At 46.9% G+C, this 17951-nt stretch overlaps 5 protein-coding genes across 5 annotated transcripts; 2 read left to right on the plus strand and 3 right to left on the minus strand.

The window, feature by feature from the left end:
- The first annotated feature begins 58 nt into the window (after positions 1 to 58).
- VC83_02569 (uncharacterized protein) lies at positions 59 to 2222 on the plus strand. The gene is made up of 4 exons (XM_024466229.1): positions 59 to 464; positions 536 to 810; positions 874 to 1091; positions 1145 to 2222. The coding sequence occupies exons 1-4, from the start codon at positions 256 to 258 to the stop codon at positions 1484 to 1486; spliced, it is 1044 nt and encodes a 347-aa protein (XP_024326156.1). The 5' UTR covers positions 59 to 255; the 3' UTR covers positions 1487 to 2222.
- On the minus strand, positions 796 to 2222 carry VC83_02570 (uncharacterized protein). Its single transcript, XM_024466230.1, has 2 exons — positions 1947 to 2222; positions 796 to 1893 (listed from the first exon to the last, which is right to left on the minus strand). The coding sequence occupies exons 1-2, from the start codon at positions 2138 to 2140 to the stop codon at positions 1791 to 1793; spliced, it is 297 nt and encodes a 98-aa protein (XP_024326399.1). The 5' UTR covers positions 2141 to 2222; the 3' UTR covers positions 796 to 1790.
- VC83_02571 (uncharacterized protein) lies at positions 2223 to 5102 on the plus strand. The gene is made up of 3 exons (XM_024466231.1): positions 2223 to 3037; positions 3087 to 3220; positions 3268 to 5102. The coding sequence occupies exons 1-3, from the start codon at positions 2887 to 2889 to the stop codon at positions 4792 to 4794; spliced, it is 1812 nt and encodes a 603-aa protein (XP_024326398.1). The 5' UTR covers positions 2223 to 2886; the 3' UTR covers positions 4795 to 5102.
- Positions 5103 to 5106: 4 nt separating this feature from the next.
- Positions 5107 to 8781, minus strand: VC83_02573 (uncharacterized protein). Its single transcript, XM_024466232.1, has 3 exons — positions 7253 to 8781; positions 7041 to 7205; positions 5107 to 6986 (listed from the first exon to the last, which is right to left on the minus strand). Exons 1-3 carry the CDS (start codon positions 8103 to 8105, stop codon positions 5311 to 5313), a joined length of 2694 nt encoding a protein of 897 aa, XP_024326397.1. The 5' UTR covers positions 8106 to 8781; the 3' UTR covers positions 5107 to 5310.
- Positions 8782 to 15474: 6693 nt separating this feature from the next.
- VC83_02574 (uncharacterized protein) lies at positions 15475 to 17718 on the minus strand. Its single transcript, XM_024466233.1, has 3 exons — positions 16738 to 17718; positions 16439 to 16683; positions 15475 to 16390 (listed from the first exon to the last, which is right to left on the minus strand). Exons 1-3 carry the CDS (start codon positions 17452 to 17454, stop codon positions 15946 to 15948), a joined length of 1407 nt encoding a protein of 468 aa, XP_024326403.1. The 5' UTR covers positions 17455 to 17718; the 3' UTR covers positions 15475 to 15945.
- Positions 17719 to 17951: the final 233 nt, after the last annotated feature.

The raw sequence follows: 17951 nt of genomic DNA on the forward strand, positions 1-17951 counted from the left end.
AAAATTCTCTAGAATCTGCGCAATGTAAGCCCTATCGAGTTGAAACCCCAATTTACAATCCCCCGGCTTTATAAGTTGACGATGTATATACCTCACGTGCATGTCCTACCCTGTCCCAGTTAGGCTCCAATGCCTTCACGGTGCAAAATGTGGTCCAATTGGCTGTAGGTCCCCGTACTCTGGTATACCCTCCAACATGGTTAAATCATTCATCACGTGATTTTATCCAGTTATGGCGCGTTTGAAGACGATGACATGCTGCTCTTTCTTCCACCCTGCCCATCCCTACTTCTTCCTGCCTTTCGTGAGTCTACGGTACCTCCAATGATTCAATGCCGTGCTAGTGTTATCAAAGCTGCGAGGATGTTTTCAACCCTCGTTGGTCACTCCGGTCGCGAGTATGTATGCCAAAAATTGCTCCAGCGACATCCTACAAAACCGGCGCTTGATATCCACCTTGCACTGTAAGTTCAAGAATCATTGATCGTGTAATTCTTGTCAAAATCATCACTAATTGAATGAAAAATAACTCTAGCTGCGATGGCAAACCCTTCGTTCTAAAGCCTGTTTCCCAGTCAATCTTTGATCTCTTGGAGGAGTTTAAAGACGATTTTGGGAATAATCCTCGCCTCCGAATCCACGTAGACGAAAATAAAAAGGAAAACGTACTTGTTTACGAGTACTTTAAAAGCGATTTGCTTTCGTTGGTAGAGAATTATCCAGCCCTTCCGATAGAGGCAAGAAAGACAATTCTGAAAGAGGTTGCGCTGGGGCTGAATGATATTCATACAAAGCATTGGATACACTTAGGTACAATGCCATCAAAGTTCGCTGCTGTTGTCAATAACACTCCGCTGACCTATTTTTCTCTAGACGTAAAGCCAAATAATGTCTTTCTCAATTGGTATGTGGACGAGAAGGATCAATTCCAGCTTGGAAAGGTGGCATTGGGGGATATGGACTGTGCTTTGAAACTGGAAGGCCAAAAGCTCCTAAACCAAAGGATGGGGAACGTCATGTGGCGTAGCCCAGAAGGGCAACTGGGGAAGGGTGTTGGGAAACCTTCGGACGTGTTCTCTTATGCACTTCTAGTGAGTCAATTTTTGGTTTGGCCGGAACCAATCTTGCTAATCGTGGCTCCTAGTGTCTCTACGTTATCACGGGCGCGCAATGCTTTCACCCAGACTTCGAGAAACTTGATACTGAACCCGAGCCAGTGATTTTGTTCATGTTGCTTTCCGCCTTCGGCCCGCTACCAGATGCGCTCGTTGAGCATGTCAACGACGAGGAAGCGGGAGCGCTTTTAAAAGACCTGTGGCAGGCCATAACAGAAGACGAATCAAACGAAGCTTTTGAGCAATGGTCTGAGGAGAGGCTTCCTAACCTTGACAACGAGGCAAAGAGGTTGATATTGAGAATGACAAATCTCGATCCAGCGAAGAGAGCATTAATGTCGGATATTGTAATGGATCCTTATTGGAACTGAGTTGAAGAGCTCCCACGGCATTGATAGGATTGCAAACGAGCGAGGTGACGATCCAGATTGGTGCAAATGTATAGAATTGGAAGATGTGGAAAGGTATCGGATAGTACTTGGGTTGTAATTACTGACGTCTAACAAGTCTTTCATCTCAACACTTTTGCGTAATAGATCTCCAACATTCCCTCACCACACACAGTCCGTCTCTACATCACAAACGAGTGTCCAAGTGCCAATTCCACCACTTCTCCCGCGTCCTTCCCACATAAAAAGAGTGCTTCAAAATACATGCCAGCCCGACACTTTAGACTCAAGGATAGACGTGCTTAGTCGAAACGTGGTTGCCGTCCTTGTCCTCAAAGACAGTGGTGAAGTGACTCTTGCTATCGCTCGAGCTTGGATGCTCCTTTTCACTAAGCTTCGCATCAGCATTCAATCAGGGCCATATGGGAAAAATGTCATTCACGCCAATATGGCGACCGTGGCGCCGGCAGGAATATCGGCCTTCTCTATAGCTTTGCTGAAATCATCCTGAACGCTACTGGCTAGGTAGCTCCGATCCCAAGTCTCAGTCTTAGTGGCATACTTAACCATGACGTTCTTGCCACTGTTGGCGACGGTTTTGATCGTCTGGCTGGAAAGGATTTTGTTGGCGGGCATCTTGCTTGAGGACAATGAGTTATGCAAAGAAGCAATGAATCGTCTTGAGTGCTTCTCTTCTTAAATGAGCTCTTTGATGGTTGCGGGTTATTTAACTGTAAACATTGCCTGAGCTGGGGTAGCGCTTCATTTATAGCCACAAGATTGAAGGAAGCCACAACGGCGAATGGGATTGGTGGTTTGAAGCGATAAAGAAATAACTGCTGCAAGAATTGGCAATACGCGGGTTGTTGGTGAGAAAAGGCGTGAACTGCAGGAAACGGTACATCATAGCCAATGCATCACTGAAAGGCAGGGGCTTGTAATGTGGTCGGCGGCTGGGAAACCACGATGATTCGCGAATGAACCAACAGAGATCCTTCGCTTTTTCCACTTCAGGCGTATGTGATGGTCAAGCCTGGGGGTGTAAGGCGGTGCATGCCATACCCCTCCATGATGTTGGCTGGATCTCACTTCAGGCAGCAGTATTGGCTAACAGTGAGTCACGCGTAATGTCTCAAGGCTGAAACATCGGCTAGCATTGCTTCTAACCAATTATTATTTGGCATGGCGCTAAATCATCATCCAAATGCCTAGTTGTCGCCCCCATCTCTCTTACCTTGACAAGTTGGCATTTCACCAACCGCTCATTCAAGGGGCTAGTCTTCGATGTGAGTGGTTCGGACAAGTGTTGCTCTGATGATGAAAGTACCCGCTGAGGATTTTTCTTCCTGCAACTCCAGCGCATTCTCCTCCTGCTACTATCTATGCCGACCAGCTCCGGTTGTTTCAAGCGCAGCGGTAAAATAGGATATCCTCTTACCCCTCCCCTCGCCCTTCCAGTCAATATGGCCTCGCGTCAAGCAAAACGAAACACCAGAATAGAGAGGCGGCAACGATCGCTGCCAAAAGACGAAGGTAACCCATCCCGCACGTTTCTGTGCTCCTTTTGACTGGCCATTCTTAGGGAAACGGCCTCAAGGTATCAACAAAGAACGGCCGCATATAGATCCTCGTCAAAGCACACGCCTAGAAGGCAGTCGTTTAGAAGGAACAGTATCTAAAGTTCTCTCCAGAACCAGCAACACTCTCAGCGAAGAGGCAAGTCACTCCACTCTTGCTATTCACTAAATCTAACTCGAGTCAAGTTCAAACGAACTCCACCAGTCTCTCAAAGCACAGCAAGTCATCATCGAAAGCGGAAGCGGCCACGAAACCCCAGCCCGAAGCGTACACCTGAAGACGAGCGAAGTCGAAAACGTCAGCGAAGCTCGCCTGAAGGCCGCAGAATTGAAGAACATACCTGCGATATCAAGAACGGTGACGCCGATCCAGTTATTCGTTGGTTGCGAGGGAAGCCTTGGCCCAAGGAGTATTTTGAGCAAGAAAATATAATGAATCCATTACTCAAGAGGAAAACGTCATCATCTTCACTCAGCAAGAAATCAGAGACAAGCGATGGATCTCTGAGGGAAGGCAAGAATCCCGCTGTTAAAAGTCGGCTGTATGAGAAGAGCCTTGCAGCGGCGGGTATCTACATGGGCGGCGGACCCGGGATCACTGATGCTTGTCGAGCTCTCTGCAAGGTTCTGCTTGAGGCAGAACAACCTCTCCCTCCTGATTCTATATTTCGAGACGATCGATTCGAAAAGACCTGCGAGAGGCTTCGTAATGAAAACGAGGCAAAGGTCATACGGGATATGTCGCCGCTGCTTGTTCCTTCTGTGGAAGTCCTATGTTCTTATGGTGAAGAACATTTGGAATCTATGGTAGATCACGTCAACCAGAAGTGGTATGGTTGTATACCTATTGTAGCAGGACCAGTACCTCAGCCTGACTACTGTGCTGGATGCAAAGAAGCGATCTTTACCAAGGGTCAACGTCGGAAACTGGAACCTTTCATCAAAGGGTGGAAAAGGACACCTTTTCTGGCTACTGCCTGGATGTACTTTCCGTTTTTTACGATGGAGGTAAAATGTGGGAACGAAGGGCTTAACATTGCTGATCGGCAAAATGGTCATAGCTCAGGAGTCGCTGTGAAACAAGTGGTCGATCTGTACCGTGAGGTATCACGACAGGACGAACTTAATCGAAAAATCCTCGCATTTTCCATTTCGCATGACCAAGAGGCTGTAAGGGTCTACGGTCATTACCCCGTCATCGATGAAGACCAGACCTCCATCTATCGCCATACCATCAAAAAGTTTGACATCACCAGCGAGGAAGGTCGAGATAAGTGGACGACTTATACATTCACAAGGAATCTCTACGATATCTATGCTCCAATACACTTCGAGAGACTCCGTTCAGCCGCCGAACAACTGCCCTGCCCTCTATCCGATCAGCATCAGTCTCAACAATCAGATCTCGGACTCATATCTCAGCATGAGGAAGAATGTCAGTTCGATCTAGTGCTGTCGCAAGACCCACAGTGTAACCCCTCATCTCAAACTTTCCAGCCATCGTTCAAAAAGCCAAGAAGCGAGCAGGGGTTGCAAAGCCAATGTCTCTCTCCCCAATCAAGTTATGCTGCATCTCTACAAGAGGAAGCTGAGAGCCAGTCAAGCAGTGCTCCGTCGAGAGACATCACTCCAGACACTTCACTACCTCAAGACATCGAAAGTGGATTAAAAAAGCCCCCAAAAAGGGGTAGGATTGTGGAGTTACATCAGTGAATGCAATCACAGGGTTGACTTTGATACTAGACAACCAGTCTAATCAAGCTAGCGTTTGCTCTTTGTGAGAAGATGGGGAGTCCACAACAGGGTAGTAGATTGACGGTAACATGGTCATTCTTTAAAAAATCTGGGGCAGTTGAGTATCTGGCACTTTTTACGAGAACGGACAAGAATTGGAACGTAACCCTGCCCTGCTGGAGTGCTGGAGAGGCTTACGAAAGATGGGAGAATTCCTCAGGAAGGTTTACACCGTGATGGGAAAGTATTTACGTAGCACAAGGGAATCAATGGAAGAAGAACGCCCGTACAGTTAATAAATATAAATAATACTATTCGTCATCAGATTCAGAGTCTCTGTCCTTCAACTTGTAGCAATAGCGTACTTGAAGCGATCCGATGCTCCTGTCCGGGAAAGCACGGATGAAAGCCCTATGTATCTCTTTCCATGGCAGGCCCTTCTACTTGAGGCGCATCAGCAATTTATCTTCTTGCGCTGTATATTGGATACGCCCATCACCTTGCTTCAAACTCTTTGATTCGTTCAGAGTGTATTGTATCTTCCTTCTCCCAGGAATTCTCACCCGATGGACGGCCCTTCCATTTAACAAAATATTCAATTTTTCCTCTCCGTTCTCGCTTCTTGAGTAATTCCACACCGAAGTTCCCTTGATAGCTCGCCTCAAAATTGTCAACAAGATCCAAACTGATGTCGTCCTGTTCCTGCCACGTATTTTTATCATCACCAAAGCCTTCCCACTTCACGAGGTACCAAACCACATTACGTACTGTTGACTTGGCAAGCAACGCCTCAACCTCGCAGATCTCATCTGTATCGCTCTCCACTCCTTGGCTGCTACAACGCGGCTGCACTGCTGTATGCACTTTGTTCCCAGTTGATAGTATGCTTCTGTGAGCACCCTTGGTGGGGTCGGCAGTTGCTGCTAGAAATGGTGTGGAAGGAAGAGCATCTTGAAGCTGTGGATCAAGCAACTCCATTGAAAAACCAGATGGGTATGTTTCCCCGCTTTCGTTAGCTGAGTTCGTTATCTTGCGTTTCTTGTACTTAGACGCCTGCGAGCGGTTCTTCAGCTTTGTGGAGTAGTGCACTTGCAACGTCCCTTTAGTCCTTTCCGGGAAGTACTCTGCTATTTCGTCCCATGGCAATTTGTCTTTCTCTTTCAGCTGTATCAACAGTTCGTCGTCATCCTCTGAATATGTCGAATGCCTGCCAGGTCTGCTCACAACTCGCTCTCGCAAATGCGGCCGCTCCCTGTCTCTATCGCCACTAGAGGCGCTGCTGATGACATCTTGTGCCTGCTCTATGTGGAGAGGAAATGGTAACTCCTCCTGGGAAAATTTAAGGCAATACACTATTCCCGACTGGAATGTTTGTAGTGTAAGGGAACCACGGATTGGTATCTCGTGACTCTCTAGCGGGGAATCAGACGACGTCGCTCCTGTCTTTGGAGTTGAGACGTCAGAGGAACTGGCCATAGCAAAAGAAGCCTCTTTCGCATTGCCAGGGCTCATGTGTGCAGAGCTCTCCATGCTTTTTGCCCGCCTTGGCCGTTTTAGTCTCCGCTCCTGTATCTCTGAGCTAGCGGTGTCGCTATCATTAACGTGATCACCATTATTAATAGATTGACTCATTCGAGGTAAATCGAAAGAGGCCGCTGTTCCTCCCTGGCTTAAGACATCCCAGGAATCGGTCGGAAAAGTAACGTCTTTCAGATTGCTGCTCTTTGCCCTCCTCCGCCGTTTTAAACGCTGTGGGTGCTCTATATCAGAACCGGAGCTATCATTTGCGTGGTCTTTGCCATCAGTACCATCTGTGCTTCCATCTCGATCATCGCTGCGCTTCAACACAGGGCTTAGTTCAATCGTGTCCATATCGTCGCTCTCTGCGGAAATGTAATCATTGATCTTGTCTTCGTTCGTTGGGATTCCTTCGATCACAGAGATAGCACTGGTTTCTTGAACACTACCCAAACCGGGTAGACCCTCCGTTTCAAGCTTGCTCATGTTTTGAGAGGCAAGCAACAGCACGTCATTCACCTTTGCCGTAGTTGTCTGTATCGTCGCATCACTTAGTGCAGCTTGGGAACCGGAGAGATGTACTAGGATCTCCCTCTCAGCATCGTCCAGCACTCCAATGTCGCCCATATCACTGTCCAGGAGGATAGGCTCATCTGAAAGACATGAGCAACGCAATTTGCAATTACTGGAGGCTTCCGGGTACTCACCCTGGCTTGTACCCCATTTCAGTTTATCCAAACCTGTCACATTTCCACGGACGCTGCTAAGGCTGCCATTTATATCTGGTAATAGGGGTTCTTCGATAGAAGGAAACTCGGCCTCTTCATCGCTGACGTCTGCATCTCCACTGTATCGAATAGCCTGCGCGATTTCTTCATTTGGTCAGCTGTTGCCGTAATGAAGAAATACGGACACATACCTCCTGTCCCTGGTAGATACTGGCCTTGATGTTGATTAAGAGGCAGTTCTGCGTGGTCCGAACTGGATGACATGTGCATCTGGGCTGCGCCATGCGTAATTGCCCTCTTGACCCCTTCAAAATGGGCACTGGCTGTAGACGGTTGAAAGTGACTCGAACCAACACCTGGTTGTGGATGCGAAGGTGGCCAAAATGTCGAAGGCGGTGCAGCCACAGGACGTGGTGGTTGATAAAATTGCTGGCTGTCCCACTGAATAGAAGTCATCTTGAACTTTGATATTGGAGGAGATCTATGAACTCGCAATCTGCTGAGCGACACCCGTCCTATATATACTCGCGAGCTACAGCAAGCGCATGAAATCCGGCCTACTAGAACACCTGTGGCAGTCGCCCAACCGCTTTGCTCGCTTTTGGCATTACGTATGAGGTTGCTAGATGGCGTAATCATCCCATGTGTGCCAATCTTCCGGATCGATAGCTGTGAAGGCCGCGTCCTGAAGCAAAACAGTGGGAACTCTGGCGAAAATGGCTCCAGGCTCGGTGATCTGTCCGTAGAGGCTGAGCTTTGCTGCCCCAAAGCGGCACTGTTCTGGCCACAAAGCAGATCGGCGACTCCGCAGATCGGCGACTCCGAGACTAGGCCTGTATCAGAGCGCTCCGCTATGTCCGTTTGCCTATGCGCAGGCAGGCGAAGTAGCGACTGACGAAAATAGACAGTTCCTTGCATTCTGAGCCTTCGTCGACGAGTATGCTGAAGCCTCGAGTGGCCCAAAATCGGAGAAACGAATTCGACGGCGACGTTTTTCGATCTTAGCGCGTAACATGCATTAGCTCCTTCTCCCGACTCCTGCATCCGACCCCAATCAGCCCAAATTAAACCCCCGCTTCATGGATGCAACGCAGTCAAGGTGTCACAGCAACCTTGCCTAACCCGTCATCATTGTTGCCGCCGTCGTGCGGTGTTTTTGCCATTGGACAAGCCACATTCCCACATGCATGAGCAAGAATCATTTCTTGTCATGTGTTCCATCCGCCCCAGTCCAACCGCGATGATGCCGACACTTCAGTGAGGTTCACCAGAATCCATAATGTCGCGGCCCGATATTGGTTAACCAGAAACCACTCATTGTTGGTCGTCGAGAAATGCCTGTCAGGAGGATCCTAGATGTCGCAACGTTTAGCAGTATAGCCTCCGACCAAATTTGAGCGACGACGTCTGATGTACGTGTTAAAATCCGAGTAGGGACAGAGGGCGGAAATTGCTCTGGACAGACCGCCAGCGCGTTGCCGTCGCCCTATCGCCGAGGACCAGCCAAGTTCAGCCTAGCTGGCTGCCTTGCATCTCGTAAATGGCCGAGACGACAGAATGATAGGCGCATGACGACTTTGAGGAGGTCGAAGGTGGGTTAGAGCCGGAGCATTCGACGGATCTGGTTACATGCTGCGAAATTGGTAGGCAGAGAAGGGGGCAGTGCAGCCGAGAAGGTGTGGACGGTGTGGGCCAGAGCCGAAAGTGTGTGATGGAAAGGAAGGAGGGAGAGTGCGGATAGAGGAGCGAGGGGCAGCGACTACTTATACTTCTGAGGTTGAGGAAAAGCGGCGTGGTGTTGATCGGCAGGCAGTAATGCCTAAACCGAGCACGCCAAACCAGAACGGGACACCGCCAAACCCGAAATAGAGGCGCTAAACCTATGTGAGCCAGGACGCTGAAAACCGCGCCCCGCTTGCCGTCGCATAGTATACTCTTTACTTTTTAGAACCTACTTCTCATTTTAAAGTAAGTTGCCCTTTTATACAACTTTATTTATACTAATATTTATAGATCTCTCCATTAGACTTTTGGAAAGCAAATAAGAGTAGATTCCCTATCTTATCTACTATTGCTAGAAGGTATTTACAAATACCTACTACTAGTGCTCCTATAGAGAGCTCTTTTAGTATAGGAGGACTAATTATTTCTAAGATTAGAAATAAGTTATCTAAGGATGTTTTTAAAGTAATAACTTACTTAAAGAGTTAGGGGTTTATAGAGGATGAGGAAGAAGAGTTAGTAGAAGACTTTTTAGTTAAATTAGTAGCCTAGTAGTACCTATAGAATATTTATTTCATTTCTTATGAGATTTTTCATCACATGACTTCTAATCACATGAGTTTAATGAGTTTTATTGCTAACCCTAGGTCTATACAAGTAATTTAGAGTATCTAGAAAGCGTCTTAGAATTGCTTGTCATACTGACATTCGTTGCACTCAGTTTGCTATCAAACTCAAGAGCAAACTTAGAAATCTCCTCCTCAAACCTACAAGTCACCATACATATCTTGGCTTATCACACCAACAACAGAAACAATACTACTCAACGATTGCTGCAAACTCTTCTACTACATCTGTTTATGCTACATACATCACGGCATATCATTTGGACACTCATTGAACAAGTTATTAAGAAAATCTCCTCCTTAAGGGGGTGGGCCAATACTACCACATGGCATATCTCTACCAACTAGAGGCCTAGGAACATGAACGATAGCTCTAGAAGCTTCTACAACCCTCTATGATTCATTACACGTCATCGCTCCTTAGTTACCCACAAGATTGGTTAAGTTATGACATAATTTGTCTATAGGTACTCTGACCTTGGACCTCCTTTTCACTTCCTATAGGCTAGGAACCCAAGAGATGGTTCTATGGGATTCTCTTACGTTCACTACATGATTAGCAAGCTAGTTGTGGGTCGCACTTGATTTCTAATACATTTACCAAGCCTGGTTAGTCATGGAAAGTCATGGAAAATAAGAGAACTACACTCCTTAGGATTGCCCTTTCCTTAAGAAAGGGCAAGCAGGCAATACAGTAAATCGACTAGCACATACTTCTACGTCTTTTCCAAGCTTCCAAGCATTGATCTTGTTATTCTCTGTTTTTGAAAAGTCAGTGAGGTGCTAACCTCTGACTTACCCCTGAGTTCTCAGACTCAACATTTGTTGCAACTTGTCTAAACCACTTCACCACATCATACACCTGATTGCTGCGTTGTGGAATAGTCTAAGCTACAACCCTTTGGCTCTGTTTCCTAAGACAGTGTGTTGTCTTAGTAAATTCATCCCTTCCTTGGGTGGCTAGATTCTCATATCTGGTGCACCCACCATTACATTGCTCTAGGCTTATAACTGCTAAGTGAATTGTTTTTGTGTAATTAACTGTCTAATCTAATCTGAATTTTCGGGTGGTAAAGTCATGGTGAGATCATGTGACCAGAGTACCATAGTACAACAGATAACTTTAGGGCTATATCACATAGGCTACAAACCTCTCAATTTGAGAAGTCCCCAACTAATTGTGAGGGGAAGCGAGTTGCGTCCACTGGCTTATGAGAGGAAGCAAGTGCGTCCTCTCAACTTGCATATGTTCACCGCTACTCCTTACCAAAACCTCGAACATTCCCCCACATAGTAAATTATATAGTAATCAAATGTAATTCATTCAATGGAAGGGACACCTCTATAAAATGCCTGTGAATGGCTGGCAGCAAACCCCTCTGAATCTATAGGTGTTTCCAGTCAGATTTTTAAGGTCCCAAAGTCGACTATACAGTCAAGAATCACCCGAGCAGTCCTGAGGAAGCTGCCCCATGGAGGTCAGAATAGGGTGTTTTCTACAGCTCAAACAGAAGCCCTAAAGGCCTGGATTCTAGAGCAGTATCACCTAGGATTAGGGGCTAATAGGCACATGGTTTACAGGGCAGTATGCCACCTACGGAGCCCACTGCCTCCACCGTCACAGAGCTGGCTCACTAAATATATACGGAATGAGCTTATAGAGTTTCACTTTGTTACTACAAAGCCTATTGCACAACAGCGTACGAAAGCTCAACAGGAGCCTACTGTTATTAAGTGGTTTCAAGAGTACACAGCATTAGTACTACAGTGTGGTATAAAACCAGAGTCAATCTGGAATATGGACGAAACTGGTTTTAGGATCCGAATTCCAGGAGGTGAGAGAGTTATGGTCCCCCGAGCTGTAAAGCAGCTCTACACTCCGAGCCCTGAGAATCGTATATCTATTACGATTATAGAGGCAGTATCTGCAGCTGGACAGAAGATTGCACTGGTACTTGTTGTACCGGGTAAAATTCATATGGAGGCGTGGTACCCTGAAAACCTCCATGGGAATGAGCTGATATTGCTCTCTGAGACTGGCTATTCTAATAGCCAGCTTGCTCTACGGTGGCTACAGCACTTCGTGCAGCTTACAGCTCCTCATGATCCGGGAAATCCCAAGGTTCTACTCCTTGATTCCCATGTGAGCCATACGAGCCATGATTTCATCATTCTGGCTGCTAAATATCACATCATCTTATGGGCGTTTCCCAGTCACCTCACACACGTTTTACAGCCATTAGACGTGGGAATATTCCAACCATATAAGCACTGGCATAAGCAGGCTGTGCTCCGTGCCATACGAGAGATGGATATCGCCTACAACCTACACCTATTTATGAGAGATCTCCCACAGATGCGGGAGCAAACCTTCAAGGAATCTACTATACAATCAGCGTTCCGGAAAGCTGGAATCTGGCCTATAAGCTGTAATACAGCACTTGATAAGCTACGTACGTACTCGCATCCTACACAGCCTACGCAGCCTACAGAGCCTACTACACCTACCTGTCATACTGACATTCGTTGCACTCAGTTTGCTATCAAACTCAAGAGCAAACTTGGAAATCTCCTCCTCAAACCTACAAGTCACTATACATATTTTGGCTTATCACACCAACAACAAGAGATACTACTCAACGATTGCTACAACCATCTATGATTCATTACACGTCATCGCTCCTTAGTTACTGGGCCGATATTACCACATAGCATATCTCTACAACCCTCTATGATTCATTACATGACATCACTCATACTACCACATGACATATCTCTACCAACTAGAGGCCTAGGAGCATGAACGATAGCTCTAAAAGCTCCTACGAACCTCTATGATTCATTACATGTCATCGCTCTTTAGTTACCCACAAGATTGGTTAAGTTATGACATAATTTGTCTATGACATAATTTGTCTATAGGGGTACTCTGACCTTGGACCTCCTTTTACTTCCTATAGGCTACGAACCTAAGAGATGGTTCTATGGGATTCTCTTACGTCGACTACAGTTACCAAGCCTGGTAAGTCATGGAAAGTCTTGGAAAATGAGAGAACTACACTCCTTTAGCATAAATAGGATTGCCCTTTCCTTAAGAAAGGGCAAGCAGACAATACTCGGTGTTCCACCCACTCGCTTCGCTCGTAGGTGGCGACAGCAAGTTGTGCGTGCGACAGCAAGATGTGCGTACACCGCTATTTTGATATATAGAAAAAATAATAGTATTCTTCATAACGTAGTATCTACAATGCCTCAAAATAACGATCCTACTATGATTGCTCGCCTTAATGAGGCCCAACAGTTCTTCTTAAAACAACCAAGTACATATACAATTGCTTGGGTTGCAAATAAATTCAATGTCAACCGTGAGACACTCCGACGTCGTATTACGAGTACTACGTCTCCTCAATTACCCCACGGAGGTAGCAATCGAGTCTTATCTCAATCGCAAGAGACCGCGGTCTGTCAATTCATATACGACCAACTTGAGCGCGGGGTCCCTGCCAACCGATCTATGATACTACGGGCAGTTGCAGACTTACGACCTAATCGTACGATACCATCACAACGGTGGCTACAACGCTTTCTAAAAGCACACCCCGAATTTCATACAATTCACACGAAGACGTTAAATACACATCGGAAGCAAGCACAAAAGAAAGAGGTGTTTGAGGAATTCTTTCTCACATATAACGCCCTTATTACAAAACATAACATTAAGCCATATAATTTATGGAATGTTGATGAGACAGGCTATATGATTGGGTGTTATAAGTCTACGGCTGTTATTGTACCAATCGGTGTAAAGCAGTGGACTGTTGATAATCCTGAGAATCGGCTCTCTGTTACTGTAATTGAGGCAGTAAATGCAAGTGGTGCTGCACTTGCAGAAGCTATCATTATCCCTGGCAAACTTCATATGGATTCATGGTACAATGATGACCTTGAGCCAAATGCTCTCATTATTGTAAATGAGAGCGGGTATTCAAACGACGACATTGCAATCCAATACCTTATGCATTTTATCCAACTATCTGCAGAGCATATGGCACCAGATGATACTCGCCTCTTATTACTTGACGGCCATGACTCTCATAAAACAGAGCGCTTTCTTACATTAGCAGAAGAGCATAACATTGTTATTTGCTGCCTTCCTGCTCATACAACACATCTATTACAACCTCTTGATGTAGCGGTTTTTAAGCAGTGCAAACACTTTCATCAAAAGGCACTTGATCAAGCAGTACGTAGCTACGACTATGAGTATAAGCTACGTACGTTCCTTTCAGACCTCCCGCAAATCCGACGGCAATCTCTAACTGTCCGTACAATTCAATCTGGTTGGAGAAATACAGGACTATATCCATATAATCCTCCACTTGTAATTGACAAGATACAAGAGACTCGGAATCAAACACCTGATTATGAGCCATTTGCTTCATATAATATTATCTCAACACCGAAAACAACTATGCAAAGTGTGCAAGCGGTTGAACATTGGCAGAAGAGAGCAGAGGAAGCTTTCTCATCGCCTTCAAGAGAAGGGTTTCAATCATTTGCACGTGGAACTACAGTTGTTCTACACCGGGCAGAGCTCTATAAGACCGAGCTAGATATTATGACTCTACGTGCAGTAGAGCAGAAGGCAGCAAAGGCAAGGGCACGGAAATCACTACAGAAAGGAGGGCAGTTATATGCATCAGATGCACGGAAAATGCGGGAAGAGAAGAAAGCAAAGTTGCAAGCAAAAGCAGACGCAAGAGCAGCAAGGGAATCGGACCAAGTAGTAAAGCAGCTACAAGCGCAAGCACGTAAAATCGAAATTGAAGAGCGTAAGGTTGAGAGGAAGCGGGTAGCAGAGCGGAAGAAGGAAGGGTTGAAATCAAAAGTGATCATTTTACGGTATAGTAAGGATCAAAGTGATAGTAGCAATAGTGGCAGTAGCGATAGTGATAGTAGTTCTATTGATTTTATGTTTTAATTATATAGTTATATAGTTGATATATAAGGCGTCTTTTTCTTCGTTTTATGTGTCGCACATCTTGCTGTCGCACGCACAACTTGCTGTCGCCACCTACGAGCGAAGCGAGTGGGTGGAACACCGAGTACAGTAAATCGACTATCACATACTTCCACGTCTTTTCCAAGCTTCCAAGCATTCATCTTGTTACTCCTTGTTTCTGAAAAGTCAGTGAGGTGTTGACCTCTGACTTACCCCTGAGTTCCCAGACTCAACATTTGTTGCAACTTGTCTGAACCACTTCACTACATCACACACCTGATTGCTGCGTTGTGGAATAGTCTAAGCTACGACCCTTTGGCTCTGTTTTCTAAGACAGTGTGTTGTCTTAGTAAATTCATCCCTTCCTTGGGTGGCTAGATTCTCACATCTGGTGCACCCACCATTACACTACCCTACCAACCCGGCCTATAACGCCTATTCCCTCCACTTTCCAGGGCGTAGAACAGGGCCTACAGCGGTGGAAAGAGCGGGTTCCGGAGGCCTTTAGTAGCCCCTTGAGGCAGAGCTACGGCAACTGGCTTACTGGGGCCGCCCAGGTTCTGGCTGCCGGCCAGCTCCAGGGACTCGACCTACAGGCTGTTCGGCAGCAGGTCAAGAACTCGAAGAAGAAGCGGGGGGGCCGGGGTCGACTCCAGTGTGGAGGTGAGCTCCGGGCTTCTGAAGCCCACGAGCTTCAGGACCAGAAAGCTGAGCTTCAGGCCCAGAAGCTCGCTGTCGCCGAAGCCCGGAAGCTGAGCCAGGCCACAAACCGAACCCAGAAGCAGCTCCGCCGGGCAGGAATTGAAGCCCGGAAACAGGAGCGCCTCCGGAAGAAGAGCGTAGCCCAGCTTACTGAATTAGGCCTTCCAATTCCTCTAGAGTTGGAAGACCCAATTACCGACCCAGAAGCTGAAACTGAGGGCGAGTATGAGAGTGTAACTGAGGGTGGAAGTGGGAGTGGACGTGGGAGTGGGAGTGGGCGTGGGAGTGGTCGGGGGAGTGAGAGTGAGGAAGTGATAATTTCGTAGAATTGAATTTGAAGTATTTACATACAAATTACTATGGTTGGATACTTACGGTCGCAATTTGACAGGACGCACTTGCTTCCTCTCATAAGCGAGTGGACGCAACTCGCTTCCCCCCACGATTATGTCTTTCCGCAAACCATAGTAGCTTCATCAACGCCCTTCAAGGCAAGGTGACGCAGAGCAAGTCTCGCTATATTTTTCACAGCACAACGACAGATATTTGTTCGTCAGATTCATTCCCACATAGACAAGGCAGAGCTAGAAGACCCAGCCTCTACAACGTATCGAGACAGTTTCCAATTAGGAGATTTAATTCTTCGCAAGAAATGACAATGTTACCTAGGTCCCAGAACATGTGAATGAACCCAAGACTTGTAGTCTCCTAGAAGCCATTGCTTCAATTTGGAAAATAACCTTAATAGCCTAAAAACATCCAAATAGCTATTTATCTTCGCAGACAATAGTTGATACGGACCGAAGACAATCCGAAAGTCTGTCAGCGACGACTAGAGGCAAGAACGAAGCAAAAGGACACTCACCACCTTGCCGGAGTCCTCCTTCCATGATATATGCAACTGCCATTCATGGCCCACGACCGTCCATCCGGGGTAAGGAAATCGTTCCAACATCTCCGTGTCCCTTCCCATGGTCGCCAGTATTCTCAGTTTCTCCAATGCTGCCGCTGACCAAACTGCAAGCTGGCAAACAGCTTCGTTGTAATCTCCGCCTTGCCTCTTTACTTCAAGAGGACATGCAAGAAGTGTCTCTCGCGTATATGCATCGCTCATATGCGAAAGTCCCACACCTGGGTTCAGCTTCCGCCATTGGTTGATTATCGAATCGCCGTGCCTCGGTAGTGAGATGACAAGAGCAAGATCTGCTTTCTTCGACAAGGATGTCGGTGATGATGGAAGAGTTGGCAAATATTGAGGTTCAATGGATTGGCTTTGCCTATAAGCAGGTCAGTGATCATTTAGTAAAGTCGAATGAGACAATTACACGCTGTTCAGCTCAAGATCCTTCGACAAGGTGTGCATGCCAGCTAACCTAAGAACAGACCTCACAACTTCTACCCACGCATTCTCGTCTTTGAAGAGGTTGCTGCATGCATTAGCCTCATAGTATACCTCTTGAATATCGTCCCACAGCGAGTCAAGCTCTTTAGTTGTTTGTTCGTGATGGTCATGAAACATTGCTTCGTGCAAGATAATAGCTTCATCTGGAGCAATTTCACGCAATCGGGCCTATAATACTGGGTAAGTATTGATGTTGGGAATTGAGCATATGCACAGACAGACCTCAAGTTGCCTCGGAATGAAGGCCTTATCATACCCGTCCAGCAAAAATACCTTCAGCTTGTTCACTGCGTCGCCAGGGCTCGTCGCAGCAGCCGGGCCAGGCTGGCAGATATCGATTGGTGGCGCCGCAGAGCGCAGGAGCGCCAAGGTTGATCGTATTGGGCTTGTGGATCGCGAACTCCGCCGCGAAGGCGGTTTTGCGTCGAGTATCGGCCTGTTTGATATAAGTGACCGAGTGGATCCGGCGACGGAAGCTCCGTCGTCCATCTCGGAGTATCCTGGTCTAGATTGCTCTACGCCGAAATATTCTTCCTCGTGGTGGTGTCTACTCTCAAATTCTGCCACGGTATTTCCCGCCTGAATATGCCCCGTACCAAGATATGCTGCCGCAAGATCTCCCTCCTCTCGATGTTCTGCCGTGAGATGCTTGTTCTGCTTATGCGTCGTCCTCTTCTGCGCCTGCTCGAGGTAATCACTCCTCTTGCGCTTGTGTTGTCGTGCTCTTGTCGAGATCTCTTCAGACTCTGGTGATGACGCAGAATTTGCTAATGATGGGGTAGATCGCGGAAGATAGGCAGGAGCCGAAGCGTTGCGCAGCTTCTCATTCGCTGTGGTTGTGGTGAGGGTTGTCGCTGAATGCTCGTCTGGTCGAGGTGGTAGTTTACAGATCCAGTTCGTGATGGCAGTTGAGTCTTGGTCGGTCCAATTGCTGCTCATCCTGGTTGTGGGCTTGGCTGCTCCTGACGCTCGCGGAGATTAGAGCGGCGGATTGATGGCTACTCTTCAAATTTATCTTCTAAATATTAGTTTTGTTCTACTTCTGTGCTGCGTGTCCCCCATCGTTTTGGGTTGGGAACAGTCGATGCTAATATAATCGTAAATGTAACTATATCGCGTTGTATTGTTGTCGTGTCGCGTGGCGCCCATTATTCTGCCGAAGGCGGTAAGGTAAGCTTGGCTTTGATAGCATTAGTTGTGATTCCCTAAGCGCGAACCAAACTTGTACAATTCTATGGGACGACGGCCTTTGCTTAATCGGGGGGGGAAGCGGTTTGCGCCACCTCGAAGCGAGAGGAAGCGGTTTGCGCCACCTCAACTTGCATACGTTCACCGCTACTCCTTACCAAAACCTTCGGCATTCCCCCCCATAGTAATTTATATAGTAATTAAATGTAATTCATTTAATGGAAGGGACTTCTCTATTAGATGCCTGT

Source organism: Pseudogymnoascus destructans (genome assembly GCF_001641265.1).
Source record: "Pseudogymnoascus destructans isolate 20631-21 unplaced genomic scaffold scaffold_5, whole genome shotgun sequence".
In the NCBI taxonomy this organism is placed as follows: domain Eukaryota; kingdom Fungi; phylum Ascomycota; class Leotiomycetes; order Thelebolales; family Thelebolaceae; genus Pseudogymnoascus; species Pseudogymnoascus destructans.

Bases quoted from the DNA above. Each gene is read 5' to 3' on its own strand.
- VC83_02573 (XM_024466232.1), bottom strand. From the start codon at position 8,105: ATGCAGGAGTCGGGAGAAGGAGCTAATGCATGTTACGCGCTAAGATCG. The intron at 7,206-7,252 runs GTATGTGTCCGT...GACCAAATGAAG, and splicing joins GTATCTACCAGGGACAGGAG to AAATCGCGCAGGCTATTCGA. The intron at 6,987-7,040 runs GTGAGTACCCGG...CATGTCTTTCAG, and splicing joins GAAATGGGGTACAAGCCAGG to ATGAGCCTATCCTCCTGGAC.
- VC83_02569 (XM_024466229.1), top strand. From the start codon at position 256: ATGCTGCTCTTTCTTCCACCCTGCCCATCCCTACTTCTTCCTGCCTTT. The intron at 811-873 runs GTACAATGCCAT...ATTTTTCTCTAG, and splicing joins AAAGCATTGGATACACTTAG to ACGTAAAGCCAAATAATGTC. The intron at 1,092-1,144 runs GTGAGTCAATTT...CGTGGCTCCTAG, and splicing joins TGTTCTCTTATGCACTTCTA to TGTCTCTACGTTATCACGGG.
- VC83_02571 (XM_024466231.1), top strand. From the start codon at position 2,887: ATGCCGACCAGCTCCGGTTGTTTCAAGCGCAGCGGTAAAATAGGATAT. The intron at 3,038-3,086 runs GTAACCCATCCC...GGCCATTCTTAG, and splicing joins ATCGCTGCCAAAAGACGAAG to GGAAACGGCCTCAAGGTATC. The intron at 3,221-3,267 runs GCAAGTCACTCC...ACTCGAGTCAAG, and splicing joins GCAACACTCTCAGCGAAGAG to TTCAAACGAACTCCACCAGT.
- VC83_02570 (XM_024466230.1), bottom strand. From the start codon at position 2,140: ATGCCCGCCAACAAAATCCTTTCCAGCCAGACGATCAAAACCGTCGCC. The intron at 1,894-1,946 runs GTGAATGACATT...TGCGAAGCTTAG, and splicing joins GCCACGGTCGCCATATTGGC to TGAAAAGGAGCATCCAAGCT.
- VC83_02574 (XM_024466233.1), bottom strand. From the start codon at position 17,454: ATGAGCAGCAATTGGACCGACCAAGACTCAACTGCCATCACGAACTGG. The intron at 16,684-16,737 runs GTCTGTCTGTGC...CCAGTATTATAG, and splicing joins TCATTCCGAGGCAACTTGAG to GCCCGATTGCGTGAAATTGC. The intron at 16,391-16,438 runs GTAATTGTCTCA...ACCTGCTTATAG, and splicing joins GATCTTGAGCTGAACAGCGT to GCAAAGCCAATCCATTGAAC.